The sequence below is a fragment of the Eutrigla gurnardus genome (assembly GCF_963514095.1).
Source record: "Eutrigla gurnardus genome assembly, chromosome: 22".
In the NCBI taxonomy this organism is placed as follows: Eukaryota; Metazoa; Chordata; class Actinopteri; order Perciformes; family Triglidae; genus Eutrigla; species Eutrigla gurnardus.
Window position 1 is genome coordinate 15,435,727 of NC_139933.1, and position 19,817 is coordinate 15,455,543.

At 41.2% G+C, this 19,817-nt stretch overlaps 2 protein-coding genes across 3 annotated transcripts; both read right to left on the reverse strand.

The window, feature by feature from the left end:
* Positions 1 to 204: 204 nt before the first annotated feature.
* On the reverse strand, positions 205 to 13,573 carry grb7 (growth factor receptor bound protein 7). Of its 2 annotated transcripts, none has more exons than XM_084040156.1 (15): positions 13,436 to 13,573; positions 10,884 to 11,058; positions 9,673 to 9,793; positions 6,830 to 6,986; positions 6,633 to 6,754; positions 4,951 to 5,025; positions 4,612 to 4,749; positions 3,822 to 3,932; positions 3,342 to 3,440; positions 3,152 to 3,235; positions 2,938 to 3,054; positions 2,173 to 2,230; positions 1,908 to 1,995; positions 1,677 to 1,770; positions 205 to 1,582 (listed from the first exon to the last, which is right to left on the reverse strand). In XM_084040156.1, exons 2-15 carry the CDS (start codon positions 11,051 to 11,053, stop codon positions 1,436 to 1,438), a joined length of 1,581 nt encoding a protein of 526 aa, XP_083896282.1. In that variant the 5' UTR covers positions 11,054 to 11,058; positions 13,436 to 13,573; the 3' UTR covers positions 205 to 1,435. The 2 variants fall into 2 exon arrangements, with proteins under 2 accessions (XP_083896282.1, XP_083896283.1); XM_084040157.1 differs by having other exon boundaries at positions 10,884 to 11,113; positions 13,436 to 13,558.
* A 1,975-nt stretch (positions 13,574 to 15,548) lies between these two features.
* Positions 15,549 to 19,793, reverse strand: arf2b (ARF GTPase 2b). Its single transcript, XM_084039505.1, has 4 exons — positions 19,642 to 19,793; positions 19,148 to 19,258; positions 17,632 to 17,756; positions 15,549 to 17,513 (listed from the first exon to the last, which is right to left on the reverse strand). Exons 1-4 carry the CDS (start codon positions 19,787 to 19,789, stop codon positions 17,352 to 17,354), a joined length of 546 nt encoding a protein of 181 aa, XP_083895631.1. The 5' UTR covers positions 19,790 to 19,793; the 3' UTR covers positions 15,549 to 17,351.
* Positions 19,794 to 19,817: the final 24 nt, after the last annotated feature.

Below are 19,817 nucleotides of genomic sequence, written 5' to 3' on the forward strand. Positions count from 1 at the left end.
TCCCAGGCCAGACGAGATATATCGGTCCAGCGAGGTCTGGGTCTACCCTCGTTGGACGTGCATGGAAGACCTTCCAAAGGGATCCGGGGTCCTGATCAGATGCCAGAAACACCTTGGCTGGCCCCGTTCAATCCGCCTGGATCTGAGATCTTGTGAACATTGGTCAGGGTGTGAAGGTCCTTCATTCCATTCATCATAACAATGGACATTTAAGAAAATCTGTTTAATATCAAATTATTTATTCAACATATAAAAATGAAGAGAGCACAAAATATCCAAAGAAAACAAAATAAAACTAACTAACATACCCTATTTGATTTTTTAAAAATGTACATTTATGGATCTTCGTGGTAAAAAGCAAACAGCAAGTGCAAATATTCAAAGTAAAAGAAAATATTTATACAACCACAAATAACAAAAAAAAAAAGGGTTAATAGCTAGATTTTACAAGAAGTTACCCGGTATTAAATATGGTATTTGGTAAAACTCATTTATAATTGGACACACTACATGATGTTTGGAACATTTGTCTGTAAGACATTTGCATTGCATCACTTATTATTATATTTTAGCTTTTTATTCCCTTGAAATCAGGAATATTTGTGTACAGGCCTGTAAAATAAATTGTTAACAAAAAAGTCTTAACTTAACTTTTCCCAGAGCTTTAACCACTTCATATGGTCTTCCCCGTTATAAAACCTCTTTATGTTAATATATTTGGCTGCTCACACATCAGAAGAACATGCTGCTCCCCTTCACCATCGTTGTGCAAATCCAGCAATGAGAGTTACTGTTATTAGTTTGTTCAAATCAAAATCTGACATTCATTTTAAGGCACAAATAAAAGTGAAAGTACAAAAATACAAATTTAAGTGCTACATGATTGCAACCTGGGGCATTTTCTGACAATGTTAATATCAAAATATGCTAATTTCTTACATTACACAGCTCTGTGGAGCACTGACTCAGAGCGCCCTCTGGTGGTCCTATTCGCTGTTTTTCAGTGAGGTCTGGTGAAGCCACAATCGAATGCTCCCATCACGTCCTCCACCTCTCGTCGTGGCTTAATGGATGTGGATCAAAGTGCACTAAAGAGTCCGTCCGACGTGGCTGATTAAGCCGTCGCCATGCGGGACGGCAGCTCATTAATTACAAATAAAAAAAACCGACTGCTCTCTGGAGCTGCACACGTAGTCGAAATAATTAGGAATACTAAAGAGAGCAGGAGGGGTGGACTATATGCTGCAACACGTCCCAGGAGTCCACATCTAACAACCCTGATAACATTATCACACAGACGGCTCTGCTCTGCCAGTCACCTCAGTGCTCTTTATCAAACTGGGGTAGAGGATATCAAAACCACCTGATGCTCCTGGTTCTGGGCCGACAGGAGGATGGAGGAGCAACATGGTGGAGGTCTCCACCTGTGAAGGCTTCAGAGCGCTACACAGACACAGGGGTGTTTGAGGCAGACGGGGAGGATGCCCTTGTTGATTTGGTGGAACTCCACCAGCTGCAGGAGGTCTATGAAGAGAGTCAGGCCGTCGTCCATGGTGAAGTACTTCCTGCCGGCCTCTTCACACTGCAGACACAACGAGGACAATCACAGTTAGCGTGCGTGATATGTGTTTGATGACAGGGTGGAGGTTTCTCCGGGGAGAACGAAGGGAACTCACGGGGATCACCAGGTAATGTTTGGTCTTCAGCTTGTAACACAGCGAGAGGACGAAGCACTGAGCGTGCTGCTGGCTCTCACGGATCAGGAACATCCTGCAACCGGAACCACAGAAGCACACTCTAACCCATATATATATATATATATATATATATATATATATATATATGGGAAACCAGTATGAACCCATAATGCAGTGTGGTTGTGTTTCCCGAGACGAGGCTGGACTCACCCGTCCACCAGGCCCTGCTTCTCTATCAGTCTCTGCGTTTCCTTCCTGGACACGCCGCCATGAAACCACGGCTGGGACTTGTGGATGGCTGCAAACAAACATAAAGACTGTGAGCATGACGACGTTCTCGTCTCTACTTTACGTCTCCTCTTTCCTCAGTCCATAAATTAGCATAATGAGTGTCCTTGAATGGAAACGAGGATGTAAAAACGGAGAAATGAGACTAGCCCACTTGGGAACCCGGTCTCCTCTCATGTGGACTTACAGGTTGGTCTGGCGCCAGAGTTCAAGTTGGGCAGACTGCACCTCAGGGCTTCTCTCCTCTGCATCAGCCAAGAGAAGCAAAAACAACAATGTCAGACATTTTACCTTCCTTTTTATCACAACACGGATCTTATCGCTGACTGAAGCTCAAGCTAGTTTTCCGTCTCTTATAGCGGACGTCAGACCCGTACTGGACTTCAAAGGGCCCACAGCATGCAGCTTTATCGGCTCTGGCACTTCACGGCTTAAAAAAAGAAACAGGTCGGGTTGAAAAACGCTATTCTCGAACCATGTAAAGCGATTATGATTTTTCAGGTATCTGACAACTTTTTACTTTCACTCCCTACATTTTAAAACAAACATTTGTACTTTCTATCCTCACATTTACACAAGAGGCTTGTAACTTTAGTTTTAATGCATTTGAGGGGAATTACGGATTACTTTTTATTATTATTTTTGACATGAGATTCAGTTAACTGGAAGAAGAAATGTCCGCCATAGGGATATGATTTACTCTCTACTCTGAGTACATTCCAGAGCCAGTACTTTTCCACTTTTACTTGAGTAAATAAGTTGGATCAGTACTTCTACTTTCACCAGTCTTTTTGAACACAAACTTCTACTCGAGTAGAGATCTCTCGACTAGACGGACGCCTGGCCAGGCACGATTACTGCCTCCATCGCTCTTTTCATTGCTCAGCCTCCGTTCTCCCTCCCAGCTCTGCAGCCATGCCTCCCCCTCCCCCATCCCCTCCCCCGTCCTCACCCTCCAGGCTTGCCCCTCCTCCCTCTCTGCGCTCTGGGCCTCCGTCGGGTTCTGGATGACCCGTCCGCCGGCTTTCCCCGAGAAGTCCATGGCCACCAGGCTGGCCTCGGACTTGGACTGCTCACACAGAGAAGCAGACAGCAGAAACGTGAGACGACACTACAGAATGATTCCTCCTCCACATCACATCATGTGACACGTGTGATGATCTCACTTTGCCGTCTGTGAGTTTGGCTCCTTCCAGGTTTCGCGGTGCCAACTTCGATAACTGGTAGTTGCACTGAAGCTGCTTCCCATACTGACAAACACAAACACAAATAAAGAAGTTAGAGAACATTTTACAACATCGAAATAAACTGCTCAGTAAATACAGCGAATTAGAATAAAAGAAGAGGACTGAACACCTTGAACAGTCTGAAAGCGGACGTCCAACACGTTCGAGTCTGCTCGTTCTCGGCACACAGGATCTTCAGGTCCTGAGTCCTGATGGGATTTCTGGAAGGCTGCACAGACACACGCACAAAGTACAATGGTTAATATTAAACAGGGATGAAACCGTCATCTCGTAGTAGTAGTTTAGTGTGTACTGTATTAGATTCATGACGAAATTGACAGAAAGGATTCAGAGAAAATGTCACAATTACAAATCGGCGTGCTACTTCAGCACCACGGACAGCGAGGTGGATTCATCAACACACATAATGTCTCAATCCAGCGTCCGAGAGAGAGAGAGAGAGAGAGAGACAGAGAGAGAGAGAGAGCGAGAGAGAGAGAGAGAGCAAGAGAGAGAGAGAGAGAGAGTGAGAGAGAGAGAGACAGAGAGAGAGAGAGAGAGAGAGTGAGAGAGAGACAGAGAGAGACAGAGAGAGAGAAGGAAGCGTCACCTTGATGCAGAAGGTGAAGTCTGCAGGCGCTCCGTACAGTTTACGGCTGTTCACCACAGTGTACACGTTCAAATCATCCAGATCAGCCACGTACTGCAGGTGTCGAGGCTCCTGGTCCCACACACACAAAACACACACACACACATACCGGTACATGTGAGATGTTAACTGGGTGAGCACAGACCAGAAACTTGTTTATTTATCTGGGATCAACAAGATATTGTTTCTAGGTCTAAAGATAAACACTCATTGTTTTGCAACTATGAGTTAAGTGAGTTATTATCTTATAAAAACCAAAAGATCAATATTAGTCTGTTTGCCAGTGATAACGGGCTGACGATAGATGGACTAAAACTCTATAGCAGATCTTTACAATGATTAAAAACTGGACATGCTATGGAGAAATATGTTGTTTATCATTTGTATTAAAAGCAAGTATCTCAATGTTCTCGTGTGGTATTTGAGCTTTGACTGTTTGAACTGGACTGTTTTATTCTGTGAACAGCTGGATGCTTTGTGTAGCACCGTTAAAAAACACACATCAATTTTGTAAATAGATGCAGATAATCTCTTCACCCAGATAATCTGTAGATATTTAATCATTTTTGTTTTTGTATGAAAGAAGTTTGTAAAATAGTGGCGTCTTGTAATCCCATGTGAGATGGGCCAAATGTTTGACATGAGACGGAAATCAAATACATAAATGAGTAAATGATTCATTTGTAGATTTAAAGTCTGGTTAGTGTTTAGTTCTGTTTTATCATGCAGAAGTTAGACTGGACCTGCTGACCTTGGAGGAGCCTTTGGTGGAGCAATAGAGTCCGGAGCGGCGGAGGAAAAAGTAGACCTTCTTCCAGGCTTTACGACTGGACTCTTTGACCTGCAGGAAACCCTGAATCTCTGGACACGTCCCAGACCTCAGCAGGTTCTGATGAACACAAAGGTTTCATTATTCTTATTTAAAATTACAGGGAATCCTAAATAGAGGAACCAAATGTCATCTCCTGTGTCTGTGGTCCTCCAGAGGTCTAGATAGTAGCTCACATTAGTCCAGAGACTAGACCAGACTATGTGGAGCAGCAGTAGTGGTGATTTCAGCCGTGATGGATGAAACCTGGTTGGTGTGTACCTGAATGAGCTCTGATGATGTCATCCCCTTGCTGACGTCGGCGCTGTCGGAGATCATGGACTCTGGGAAGAAGAGCTGTGAGAGAGCGGGGAGAAGGTCGTCATTAAAAATCCTCATTTACAGTCTGCACTGCCATCACTCGGACAAAGTTAGCCTAGTGTGCACAACACCAACAGGCGTACAATTCTGTGAGTGAGTGTGGAGCTAAACTATACATTAATCAGCTGATTCATCCAACGGCAGAAATAAGTCGATGGTGGAAACAAAAGCCAACCATTCTCTTGTTCAAGCCTCCAATAAAAGGTTTCTTGTGTACTCTCTTTCAGAAAACTTACCGTCAATAATTTGGATCATTTATTTTTTTTTATTGTTTAATCAAGCAAAGTGCTCACTCACAACAGTGTGAGGAAATATTGAATATATTTTGGTCTTTAATAGACTGACAATAAATCAAGAATCATGAAACTAATCAGCAGATTAATCAAAATTCCAAATGAACATTTCATGATTATAATCAATTCCAGCATATTCCTAACCACAAACACACAAGCATCTTTAAACTCTCTCTGCTGGAACGCTGACATTCGTTGCGGCTCTGAATGACTCCTATTTGCACGAGGCGGTCGTGTCACGCGGTGGAAGTCGACGGCAGCGAATCCACAGTCAAATGCAGCGCTGTGCCGTCTGGAGGCAGTGTGGCCTCGCGCTCCAGACACAGGAGGGTTCATCGAAATCAATGTGAACCGTCAGCTTCCTTTAAGAGGTTTAACAGGCGACATGTGATGTTCTGAAATACCTGAAGGTGTTAAGTCTACGTGTCTGCGCCAGCATGCAACCTGCCAATCATTGAGGTTTTTTCACAGTTATGTTAAAAGAAGGGATGGAACCACATTCTGTCTCTTGTCGTTTGATGCTCTGTGAACAGTCTGAACAGCTGATGTGAGCGTTAACCTCGAAGCATTCATGTGGTAGTAGCCTAAAACGCTGTGCAAAGACACACCCAAAGTAAACTGGAAGCTGTTCCTGGAGCATGTGGAGGAGCACATGCACGCTTTTGTTCTTTTTTGAGTAGGGTCCTAGAAGCAGACATAATAAGTCATACATTCACCTGCAACATTAGAAACGTTCCACCGTGTGATCCAAAACACGCCAACGAGCCGTCAGATTCAGCACTTTACCAGAAAACATTCAGCTAAAACAGATCCTCATCGTTGTCCGTGAAGTTTGCAGGAAGTGATGTAACGTAGCCCCGGTGCATTTCATGTGGAGCGAGCACCAGACTCCATTTAAAAGAAACAGCCTTTTATGTTTGATTGTTTGTCAACAAACAGTCATCAACCAGCTTTAAAAGTATTGTTTCTCTTAAAAGGGACTGATGTGAAATATATGGAAAATCAACTGATAAATATGAATTGAAACTTTAAGTGTTACATTTCAGAAGAGAGTTTGGTGGAGTGTTTATTCTAAAATCTCTTGTCACTCACAATGACAGACTGTTTAAATCATCAACTGTCGATTCTATTAAACATGAATGTTACACAATAAACTATTTTTCATATAGTAGAGAAAAGAGATGCAGTCATTTATAGAAAGATTGTTGGTCTATTGATTAGGTTTTCATTTATAAAAAGTACCCTTGTGGTATCAGTATAGTATACATAGATGTGTACTTCACACGTTACCATTGGTTTCCTGAAGAACTCGTACTTGGCGTAGTTTTTGCAGAAAACGAACCTCGTGTCGCCTTTGAGTGACCAGGTCGCCTGAACCTCCAGCACGACCTCATGGTCCTCTAGAACCCTCTCTGAGGAGACAGAAGGACATTTCGTCAGCCTATTTGTTAATGCTATCGAAGGTGAAGGTTTCTGTGTATCCGTACCCAGGCCCAGGGTGGGATGGAGCTCCAGGAGAGCCCAGTTCTCCTGGTCGCTGCAGTGAGCCGTCTGGACCAACATGTGACACACGTCTCTGGCTGTAGCTGCCCGAGAAACCCACACTGACCTGCTGTGGCTGTCCTCGCCGTACACCTTTATCAGCTGATGGAAGGCATATTAAACACAACAATGTCAAAACAATAATATTAATGTCTAATGCCATTTTTTTTATACAATTTATTGTCTGCATTTTTGGTGAAAAAGCCCTGTAACATGCTTACATGCAGTAATGCTCTTTCTGTGTCGTAGTTTTTAATCATTCGTTAACGTAGCAGAGCTGCTAATGCTAACCCAAAATTTCTTCTTGATGGTTCACATTTCACTGACTTGCCTTTGCTGTTTCTGGCCAACAACACATCAGCTGGTTTACTATGATTCAAATGCAATAAATGGATCAAAAGGTCATCAAAGTTCAGCTTACAAGATGATGATCATGAAAATGCTCAGTTTCTGAACGGAGCCTGGATTGATGGGTGCTAGGCTACGCTAACATTGTCTCATCAACACACAAAGTAACGTCATCCAGGCAGGATTACTTCATGAAAGCATCAAAAGCAAAAGCAAAAGTATAAAGTAAAGTAGAAGTACCACAGCATGTAATTTAATTCCCCCACTCGTAGTTTGTTTCTTTAACAATATTCTCATGTGATTCTACATTATAATCTATATAAATATAAAGGGTGCTGTGAATTTAGGCAATTTTAAAAGAACTGGCGCCAAACAGGTTTAATGTGAGTAACTGAATACACGAGGACGAGTCACAGCTGGCGTTGGCGCTGCATCGTCACGGGCAGACTCGAGACAAGGAGCCAAAATGTGACGCCAAGAACCTGTCAACCTGCAGCCCTGCAAGTCGGTCTGTGTTTAATGGGCCACTTACAAGAGACAGCCCTTCTAATCCTCCCTTATTTTAGAGGTGAAGTGAAATTACAACACTCTCATACTCCCATCTTTCCCACATTCTCCCCGTTTGCTCTCTGTGTCCATTTAAGAAAAGCATCAGATGTAAAGCGCGAGGCCGTCGGCGTCTCCGAGGTGAACTGGGTGGAGGTTATGCTCTGGTCAGGATGTTTCTCACAGCATGCCACTGTCTGACACGACGTCTGGATGCACCATCGAAAGAAAACAAACCTGCCCGACCAGAAACCTGCAGCCGTCAGTCAGCAAGCCCCGACTGGTTGGGCGAGTGCCGACGTCAGTCAGGACAAATAATGGGTGAGTATCAAGAGGGAGGGGGAAGCTTACGGGGGGGGCATTCCTTCAGAGGAAACTTCACAGTTCAATATCCGGTCAGTCCACTTTGAGTTATTATTAAAGAGCAGGGCAGGTGGAAGGGACTGAAAAGCTGTATTTAACCTGCCGATCCACAGCCAACTGATGTTAGAGCTCACAGTGCCTGAGCTTCACTTCTAAAATAAAGAATAGAGGTTAATGGCGGAACAGCTGCTTCTCTTTAAACTAGTTTGATAATTAATTAATGATTTCTGACACAAATCATCATCATCACCACAGAAGCAGCTGTTCCGTGACGCAAATCATCATGTTAACAAGCTGAGTATCTTTGGGACTCAATAACCCAAGATCTTAAACAGATCGCCTCAACTTCGTCTGAGAGACAAATATTTCATGTTAAAGAGAAAAACTTAAAGGGCCAGTGTGTCGCAACTCAAGGGATCTATTAGGAGAAATGCCATGTAATATTCATAACTACGAGGTAGCCCCGCTCACTAAAGATACGTATGTAGTCAACGGCAAGAGTCACATCGTTTTCTGATGTTTTTCTGTGTATGAACTGTGCCATGAATTACACACATGAAGTTTGTCAATGTGAAATATCATTTTACACGCCATGAAAGCCTCAGAATGGACGAAAAACACAGGATATTGTTTTGATTTTTGCTTGATTGCACGTGATGTGAGAAGACGTCGAGTTTCATGAAAGCAATCATTGACTAAAATGTATTATTATCACTGTTATTGTTATTGTACAAGTGCCTACTGTTGGCAGGAGAACGCGTGACGCTGCTGTAATTACAGACGTGTTTATTCTGGCAGTGTTTGTGAGTCATAATAAGGCAGCGTGGTCATGGCAACACCGGCTTTCCTGTCAGTCCCAGTCATAACCGAACTCTCCCTGCACTATTAGCTACAGGTTGAGACGCATTTAGAGGATTGGGGTGCTGATTGCACCTGTCAGACCCTACAGTTCAGGCAGGTGTGATGGGATTAACACAGCAGGTGTGATGTGTCTTGAAGGATAAAGCTGGCGTTGTTCTATGTTTTTCTTACCGCCAAGAAATCACACGAAACGTGTTCATCCGTCTTTCTGTCTTCCGTCTCTCTTAGCCCAGAAACCCATCAGTCCATTAATGTCCTAAAACTGCGGGCCACTGCTTTTAAAGGGAGGATTTAGCACTTTTGTTGGGGACTATTTTGGGTGGCAGATTAATCCACATTTAGCTACATGGACAACACCTGTAATAGAATGAATTAATTGTTGGTTTTGGTGTTTTCATTGGATTTGTTGGGTGTAAGAATAATGCAGAATATTGCCAGATGTAAGTTTGAATTCTGACCATCTAACTAAATATTTCACGGGTACTTGAGTCGGCAAATCCAGCATTCAGTTTGGTAAATGGTCTGTTATTTAATAATGAAACTAAAATGGAGAAGTGCCTTCAGACTCGACGATGACAAAGTCTGTTCCGTTGACAGATTAAACTAAATATTCAAACTAATTAAGACAAACACGGACAGCAACAGATTTCCAGAGCAGCTTTGAACTTACGTGTTTGTTAGTGGACGGCGGTGGAAGTGAACTCATGAGCACTGGAGACTTGGAGGGGCTGCACAGCTCAGGAAAGGGGTTGGGTATCGATGGGGCGGAAAATGAATCGACGCCTTTCGCCCTGGAAAAATGTTACAGAAATTAACGAAAAGAACAGAAATAAAGGTCAAGAGCAGCCAAAAGTATCTAAACAATCAATTTGAAATGACATGTCATTAATGGTTGGTATTCTATGTTTCTTACTTTTAACAAAAGTAATTTAAAGACCAAGGTCTTGTGTAAGGTCTCATGCAACTATGAGCTATAGACACACACACACACGGTACACACACAAGGTGTACACACACACTGCCACAAACACTCACTAGAGCACCAAATGTAGATTAATCCGCTGCTGAAAGTAGTCCCAAACGTATTCACTATGTCCTCATTTGCGTGACAAAAAAAAAACTACAGTGAGAAGCTGTTTTAGGAAATGTCTCGTCATTGGCTCACTTCAAAATTCATTGCATATTTAAAAAAAAAGAGTAAAATTAAAAATAACTGAAGTAAACCAAACAAAAAAACTTTGACAGGAAACGTTTATTTATGGCTTTTTTGAGGGATTTATTTGTTGACAATAAGAAACCAATCTTGGGAGTTATATCTGTTTGTCACAATCAGATTCTTGCACAATTAAAAAGAAGAAGAAGAAAAAACTTCTGAACTTTAAACCGACGGCAACAAAACGTCCCTTATCTGGCCTTGCCTTGGCTAAATACAGCATTTCATCACGTCATCAGAAAAACAAGCCAGTTTCTAGATAACGAAGAGTAATTAACACACTATCTTCTTTTAACATTTTATTTTTAGTAAGAAAACACTGATTTCTTTGTCTTCGGGGCAGAAGTGGAAGAGCCAGCCAGCCAGCCAGACAGACAGACAGACAGACAGACAGACAGACAGACAGACAGACAGACAGACAGACAGACAGACAGACAGACAGACACACACACACACACACACACACACACACACACACACACACACGCGCGCGCGCGCGCGCGCGCGGCGAATCAGTTTTATTACTGCGAGTATCGAGTCGTGTTCTTTACACATCAGCATGACGTTGAGTCACTGACTTGAGTCAACATCCGCCTCGAGGCGACTACTGAACCGTGCCTGCTGTAAGCTCGTGCCCGGATGATTTACGGCGTTCCCGTCGGTCGTACCTGTTTACGGTGATGAGGATGGGCTGGGAGCGCCGTACGGACGGAGGATCGGCGACCAGAGGGGCCAGAGTCAGCGTGGAGCTCCCCAACAACACATCGGCTCCCCCGGACGTCTCCATCCTCTCCGAGGCCTCGAACACTTCTGTCCAGGGACCGGCCACCTCCATCATGTCACCTGACAGGAAGAACGGACAACGAGTTTCAGCCTCGGACCCCCAGACGACCTGGTCCTGATGAGAAACCATCAGTGACCCAATACAGGGAATGAGTCCTGGAATAACTAAGTACAAGTACTGTGCTCAAGTACAAACCCAAGGTACTTCTACCTAGCGAAAGATAAATATTGTACTTTTACTCCACTACATTTGTCAAGTTACTTTTCAGATTAGTTTTCCATCCACTCCTCCTTCCGTCCAGTGAAAACCATGTATCTCGAAACGTACGCGTTTATGTGTTGGGAGATTCTCCCGTGTGATACTTTATATTATGCTAAACTGCATACACTACATTTCACATTATATCCCATACAGTATTCTATTTCATTAGTTAGTGTGTTATGCTGTTACATGTGTATTACAATTCTACATGAATACAAACACTAAATATCAATACTTTCATTATTTCATCAGACAAAAACTCAATTATGTGACAAAATCTTAATATCAAACTAAACTACATTTAGTGTAAACGAAGAACAGCACCAAATAAACTTCAATATTAATATTTATTCAACTAGTTTGTCTGGGTGCATCTTTACAATTATTTTTTTCCCTTTTGAATAAGAGAAAAAACATATTCTCATATTCAGACGTCACACAGCAGGAGATGTTGTCGTCATGTGTAGGAATTCAGTCCTGTAATATTTCTGTGGCTTGACGTCACCGAGGTCTATCCTCGGAAAGTGTGACTCAACTGTGTTGTTTTTCTGGTAGCAAAGTCTGTTATTGTGATGCAGCTATTATTAAATTATTAATATAATTGCAGTAATCAGCTACAGTACAGAACAGTGTGTATTAAGACTGAAGCAGCAACAACACAAACACAGATAATGCAGATAATCAGCTGCTGATCGTAAAGATTTGCTACGAAAATTATACTGAACACATCAGATATGCAGCATATTGATGGTTGACTTAATAATAATTATAATAATGAGATATACTGTATATATTATATATATATATAGTTTATATCAACCAGCCCTACTTCAGATGCCACCTAATACTATTTACTAACACAGTTTACGGAAGGTTTTGTTGTCTTGTTATTGTCATGCTGCATGCAGGTAACAGAGACACATTGTCTCCGAACACAAAAGGCCTGAACGCAGTAGTTAGTTAGTGGTTTAGAAACCTCTCTTTCTCTGTGTGTGTGTGTGTGTGTGTGTGTGTGTGTGTGTGTAAACACGTGTACATTTGCACAAAGGCGTCGGTGCAAATCGGCTTAATCCAACCTACAACCTGTTTCCCCGAGCGACCAGACGGTAATAAAACGTGGAATGTCCACAATGTTTCGGCTGCAAGAGTTATTTTCATGATTATTATCTGTTGATCGTATTCACACACTTTAAAGTGATTTTCTCCCACACAGCAGTCCTACTTTCCACAAACAGTCATCAGCAGTGATTTCTGTCTGATTGCTGCCTGACAAAGACTGAATCTAAGACCTACAGTTACCCAATTATGGCTGCAAACAGTGATTGTTTTCATTTTTGATCAATCGATTAAGCATTTAGTCTATAAAATGTAAGAAGATTTGTGAAAAATGACAATCTCTTCAACTAGCTTGTTTTGTTTGCTCCAGCAGCTCCAAAAAAAGTGTGTTTATTGTCACACAAGACAATGAAAACCAACAAATCAGCACTATCTGGCTGCTGTATGAGTAAATATTTCTGCTTGACTAACTGATTTAAATGATTAACACATTGCTAACAATGCATTTTACTCGTTTCAGCCACTTAACTGCCTGATTCCCACTATTTATCTGACTTGGTTTCGAGTTACCTATAACAAACGTATGTGTGTATATGGATCACCTGAGACCTAATATTACGTTATAATAATATATATATATATATATTTTTTTTTACATAAGACTAAGAAAACCCCCACTGAGACGAACCTGTTGGCTGTAATAAACCTGGAAATTTTGTATTTGTATTGTGTAGATTTAACAAGTCCACCTTAAACCCTTAAAGCTTACGTGTTAAATGATTGTTATTCTTCTGGCACGTTTTGTCTCGTCTATCTGTGAACAGAAGGAGGAACAGACTATCTCCTTGTTGTTCTAAAAAGCCTTAAATCTAAGCCAACACAGGTGTAGTCACAACACCAAGACCCTCTTACGGAAATTAAAGAAAATGACTCCCCTTTCCGTTTTAACGAACCATCTACATTAAGCCACTTTTATTACATTGACATTAACACAAAGACAACTTCGGCTAAGTTCGGCTACATCATTCATTTAAATTAACGTTATATTGGCGGTTAACAGCAGCCTGCACCTGTTTGAGCTAGCTTGTAAGCATCCACGAAAGACAAACCAGATCTTACCTGTAAACTTCGTGTGGTCAGTCAGCGCGTTTCAGCTGTCGACCATGTTGTTATTCCCCCCCACCCCCAAAATGTGACGCTCCGCGAGCTTTTCTTAAGTGTGGCAAACAAAAATAGATGGCGTGCCACTACAGCGCCAACAACATTACCCGAGTGAGAGAGACGGAGGGAGGGCGGGTCTATCCGTCAGGTGTGCACCGTAAACCCCGCCTCCTCTCGCGCTCCGCAGCCATCAGGAGCCGTTTCGAGGTTAACGCGGTCAACGATGCGTTTACGACTTCCGGGTTCATGTTCTTTTCATGTACTTCTCTTTGGACAGAATGCAAAGTACATTTACTCCACTTGAAGGTACTCGAGTAGTTCCATGTTCTGCTACTTTAGACCTCCACTCAAATACAATTCAGAGGCAAATAGTGTACTTTTTTCTTTTACTACTTTTTTCTTTTTTATATTTTTGAAATCTATTTAATAACTTTAATTATTAGCCTACCCATTATTATATATATATATATTAATAAATTATATTATTTATTGGAAATTCACAATACACACAGCAGTGGTATATACAGTTATATACACATACAATATATATAATAAAATAAAATGAGCCCACATAATACAAGAATATACTATGTATTATTCTGAAAAGGTCTTTTCTGCATTATAAGTACATTTGGTATTTTCCTAATACTTTAACTTCGTAATATTTTGACATGTAACCGAGTATTTTTAATGGTACTGAACAATTAAAAAGAGTGATAATCTGCAGTGGAGGAAGTACTCAGATAAAAGTACAATAAAAAAATACCACAATGTCTCTTTGGTGGAACCGCTAACAACACGTTGACATCTTAAACCTTTAATTATAACTACTTTGAACTGTATTCTATGATATAGTCATGTCGTCAAGTAGCCGGTAATTATTTGTGTCATATAAATGTATTGCAGTAATAAAGATTTCCCTCTGGAATGAATTAGCAACATAAAGTATCATAATATATATCACTTAATACAGTACTTGTGTAAATACAGTCAGTTGCTTTCTCAGCTGATCATTAGATGATAAATCAATCAACAGCAAAATTAACCAGCTTCTATTTTGCTAATTTCTTTCCAGCAATAATGTAAAAACATTCTCTTGTCCCAGTTCCTCAGATGGGATTTGTTTTATATATTAACTAACAAAAGAATAGATATAGTAATAAACAATGAAAACAATCTAGTTGCAGCATTATTTGGTAGCTGCTTGTCGCCATCTAGTGGTTGAATCTGATAAACTGGAGAACAACTTGTGTTTTTCCTTTTACTTGACACTTTATGTTTCTCTCTGACCAGAGTAAAGTTCAACCTGGGTTAAAGATTTACACTTTTATTGAGGTAATTATTATAATATTACTCTGTTATTCTAACCCAGAGGAAATATTTCAGGATAATATTTTTTGGCGGGAGTGGGATCGTGCCAACTCATGCATTCAGTCATTTAACACCACAAATACAAAATTAAATGAACTAATTAACTCTGAAAATTAAAAGATCTTCAGTACATTTACTCAAGTACTGTATCCAAATACAATTTTGAAGTAGTTCTACATCTCAGACTAAATATTTTACTTTCTACTTTACATTTAACAATCAATTACTTCACATGCTATTAAAAATAAAGATAATCAACACATACATTACAATGTATTATTATAGATTAAATTGAGCTAATTTAAGTGAACACATTGATTTGTCAACAACTAAAATCCAATAATATATTTCATTCTGCATAATGAGCATTTTTACTTTTGGTACTTTCAAGTATATTTTGATGGGAATACTTGTAGAACTACTTTAACTTAAGTAAAACATCCGAGTACAGAGGTAAATATAGTACTTTTTACTCCATTTCATTTATTTACTTTACAGATTTCGTATTTCTCAATTTTTACCTATTTTCTACTTCGATGTTTTATAAAACTGTAAATTTGTTTGGTTTTGGACTATTAGAAACCAAATAATGAAAGTAATCATTAGCTGGGTGCAGCTGAGGCAGATTGAAAATGTCATTAGTATTTGAGAGATTAAAAATCACACTCGAAGCTGAAGAAAATTCTCTCGGCACAAAGCGTTGGATCAAATCATGTTTATTAATGTGTTCAGGAAATCCCCAGAGAAACAGTTTACGGGGGGAACGTACAGATTTACAATCAGTCTCGACAGAAGTGCCAGCTTAACCCCCGCAGTCCGACACTGAGAACGCCTGCTGAATCTCCCGACCAGTTAACTGCACGCCCAGACCCCTCTTAACAAGTCGACCAAGTCCATCCAGCTCGCCGACGAGCTACCGACAGAATACTCGTTTGCATTTTCAGCCATGAAGTATGCAGCGCTATAATGTATAACAGGCTGTCAACGGCCAGACACGTGAACCAGGTCTCCTTCCTTCATGTCGTGTCTGGACCGTTCACAGTTAAAGAGCCTTCATATTTGGTGCCAATCCTTCATCCCAACCAGTAAAAACTAGACAGCCGGATGCTTTCAGATCTAAAAAAAAAAAAAAGGAAAACTGCCAAACCGTTGATGAGAGAAAAAAATAACCTCCTCGGGCCCTCCAGGATACACTACTTTCACATACAGGATTTGTCATACTGCTCAAATGCATTTGGTTCAGCAGTCAAAGTACAAATAGAAATGCTAACACTAGTTACAGAAAAGAAAAAAAAACCGACACGTAACATCTTTTAAAAGGAATAAGATGTGAAGCTCGTGAATGTATCAGGACACCTTCTGTCAGTTAACCGGCTCAAGTTAGTGAAATGCCCAACACCTTGTTTTTGACCTGCATGACATAAGAACACTGTCACAATTATTCATCGTACTGATGGTCAACTCCAAAATCTAATTTCATCCAGGGGAATTAAATGCTAACTACCCAAATTGCATAATTTCTCTCAAATCCTAATTTAATGTCATTTTTTATTGTTTGCTTGCTTTGTGCTTCACAGACTCACGTGCTGGAGGGGAAGGGGGGGGAGAAAGGTAGTGTTCATTGGAGAACCATTGCTAAGAATAATCTGTTATATCCCAATATAATAATAAAACAAACAGCATGATTTTCAAATGACACCAGAATGATCGAGGATGGGCGGTTTGTTTGTTTTTTTACCGTTTTTTTTCCTTTCTGTTTTTTGATTTGCTTCGACCTGATACAGGTTAAGATGCAATTTACTGAATCTCTTACTGGTGGGTTTTGAGGTTTCAAAATCAAAAATGAGGTTAAAATGAACATTTAGCATTCAGTCTACATCAGGTGAACATTTCTAGTTAACATAGATATACACTACAGGGAGCGGGAGGAGAGCTTGCACCCTTGCTCTTTCTTTGCCGTATGAAAACCATGCTTCCCGTGGAGAGTAAGGGTGGGGAGACGGGGGCCGTGCAAGACTTGGAGTGGGGGAGGGGGTGGGGGGCTGAGTGGGGCAGAGGCTGAGTTTGGTGGATGGAGAAAGGGGCTTGAAAACCAGACTGCTGATTCCACAGGTGGTGTGTAAAAGGCACGCCAGGGTTACTCCCAATCCCAGCCAACATACACAGAGACGCCTTCACACACGCACACACTCACTGAACACACAAGGTATACACACACACACACACACACACACACACACACACACACACACAGGCCCACACACACACGCACGCACGCACACACACACGCACACACACACACAAGCAGCACAGGCAGGAGCCCCAAGAGTACTGACAAGGGCAGAAAGCAGGAGGAGGGGAATGAAGGTAGTTCTTGAAAGAAAGAGCTGGGGTTGAAAATTGTGGGTTAGATGGGAGCAAAGGGGGCCTGGATCCGGTGCTGCCGCTGTGTTGAAACAGAAAAAAATAAACAACAAACAAAAATCAAAACTGGTGGAATGGATCATTTCTGGTTCTTCAGCTGGTTGGAGAGCCAGTCTAGGCCTTCATACAAGCCGTCCCCGCTGGTGGCGCAGGTGGCCTGGATGTACCAGCTGCGTTGGCGGAGGGCGTGCAAGCCCAGCTTGTCTGTGATCTCTGCAGCATTCATAGCATTGGGGAGATCCTGGGAGAAGAAGAAGACAAAGACCGTTGGGACGCAGGTTACAAACTCAGATACCTCAGCGATTTAAGACGGTCGACTCTCACGGTCAGTTTTATAAATTTCACAAACGTGACCTCACCTGTTTATTTGCAAAAACGAGCAGCACGGCGTCTCTGAGCTCGTCCTCGGCGAGCATTCTGGACAACTCCTCCCTCGCCTCGTTCACTCTCTCTCTGTCATTGCTGTCCACCACAAAGATGAGCCCTGCGCACAACAATACCGTTCATCGTCGAGACCGATATACGCACACATCCGTCATTTTGATAAAAACACAGACATTTTGCAATTAAATCATTTATCTTTTGGTTCCAGAGCATTTTTGTTGAGGCAGATCAAAAGGTGTGACTTTGTTCCCGTGATAATTTGTTCTGTACAAATTGTTCCCACTGCTTAATAAGTCTCTTTGACTCAAAAAAAGGAAGCCTGATATTGTGCAGCCTCAAAACTCTGTGGTTTTAACTTGGCGATTAACATAATTAATAACCCCAAAACATCTGACGACTTGGACTTATTCCTATAAATGATTTAAAACGCAGCATTTTTAGGAAGCAGACACGTTATGCTTTTACAGTGACTCATAATAAATCAAACTACAAGGCTGCAGTTCCCATTCGTGTGGGTCTGCGTTAATAAAACGTGAAGGATGTGAGTGGATGAAGTCAATCTAACATTTGTATGCTTCCTGATTTGTGAGGCAGCACGGTAAATGTTCCATGTACACAGCATCATTACAGGCCCTTTGCCATGTGCAAAACACGATCAAACATAGGGCATCAATGAGGTCTAATACCAAAGTGTTTTCCTGTGTTATATTATTTTTAAGGTTTTAACTGTCTAGAATACCAGAGAATACAAAAAGACTTGCTGCTACTTTGAGCCTTTCAGGGACAGATTGGTGTTTTTTTGGTGAATACAACACTGCTTTAAAAAGGACTACGCGTCCTTGGATCTGCAGGCAGTTTTGTATGCTTTCAATCATTTTTAATGGAGGCATTTAGGCATTACTTTTCTCATAGTATAGATTTTTTTTTTGACCCATAAAAAAAAAAAGAACAACAAAGCAACATCTACTTGTGAACCCCCTCACAGTATATTATGGTCTTAGTATGAATTTGCACTTCAACCAAGTGATTGTTCTACCATAAATAATTTTATTTGAATGATTTTCTCCCCGTCTCATCCCTTTGAGCATCTAAGATCCCCAAGATTTATCTCGGGACCTTGTAAGCGGTCCTGATTCCCCATGCGGGAAAACCTGAAAGCGATACTTCCCGTTAACAAGTCAATGCATAGACATGCTGGGACCCAGGCATCAGCATCTTTAACAGTATAATGATATATAATATTATATATGCCAAAGAACGACATGCCGTTTCTGGAATACTCTCGGGCCTTTGTTTTATTAATGATGCTGCATCTAACACACAGTATGGAGTAGAGGAGTCACACAATAAGCCCTTTGAGAATTGAACAATGGCATCTGAGTCATTGGTTGACTAATTTTAAGATGATCTTTTATGCAACAATGAGGCCACCTATAGGCAGTAATGCTCACTGACTCTGCTGCATGCTAAAACAACCCCCCTCCTCCTCACCTTGAGTGTTCTGGAAGTAGTGGCGCCACAGCGGCCTGATTTTGTCCTGACCGCCCACATCCCACACTGTGAAGCTGATGTTCTTGTATTCTACAGTTTCAACATTAAAACCTGGACAGAAAGAGGAGAAGTCATCATCAACTGGTTAAACACGCCAGCCATCAATAAGCTTGATGTCAAAACCATACAGATTAACATGTTAATCATATAAATTAAATTAAAATCAAGTTAATTTAAACCAGAGTGTTTATCAATCCATACTTTTGAGCTGATTGTTTGATTGGATAGTTCCTGATTTATGGAACAATAAGAGCACACATTTAGTAAGGCATCACAAGATGTCTAAAATAGCTATCTAGCTATCTAAAATGTGGATATTGTATTGACCCTAGAATCAAAACAATTCAGAAAAATCACACAGCCCTGTACGCAACAAGGTGTAAAACACAAAAAAGACAAAGAGAGAAAATGGATTAAAACAGTCAAGTCCATACCAATGGTGGGAATGGTGGTGACTATCTCTCCAAGCTTCAGTTTATATAGGATGGTTGTTTTTCCAGCAGCATCAAGCCCAACCATAAGAATCCTCATCTCTTTTTTGCCAAACAGGCCTTTGAATAAGGATGCAAATACATTCCCCATGGTGACGAAGCTGTTAGAGTAGAGAAGG

Coding starts and splice junctions, on each gene's coding strand:
- grb7 (XM_084040156.1), bottom strand. CDS start 11,053: ATGATGGAGGTGGCCGGTCCCTGGACAGAAGTGTTCGAGGCCTCGGAG. Junction 3,236..3,341: donor CCGCTTTCAGACTGTTCAAG/GTGTTCAGTCCT, acceptor TGTGTTTGTCAG/TATGGGAAGCAGCTTCAGTG. Junction 1,996..2,172: donor CTCTGGCGCCAGACCAACCT/GTAAGTCCACAT, acceptor GTTTGTTTGCAG/CCATCCACAAGTCCCAGCCG.
- arf2b (XM_084039505.1), bottom strand. CDS start 19,789: ATGGGGAATGTATTTGCATCCTTATTCAAAGGCCTGTTTGGCAAAAAA. Junction 19,259..19,641: donor CACCACCATTCCCACCATTG/GTATGGACTTGA, acceptor CTTTCTGTCCAG/GTTTTAATGTTGAAACTGTA. Junction 17,514..17,631: donor TCGTTTTTGCAAATAAACAG/GTGAGGTCACGT, acceptor TTCTTCTCCCAG/GATCTCCCCAATGCTATGAA.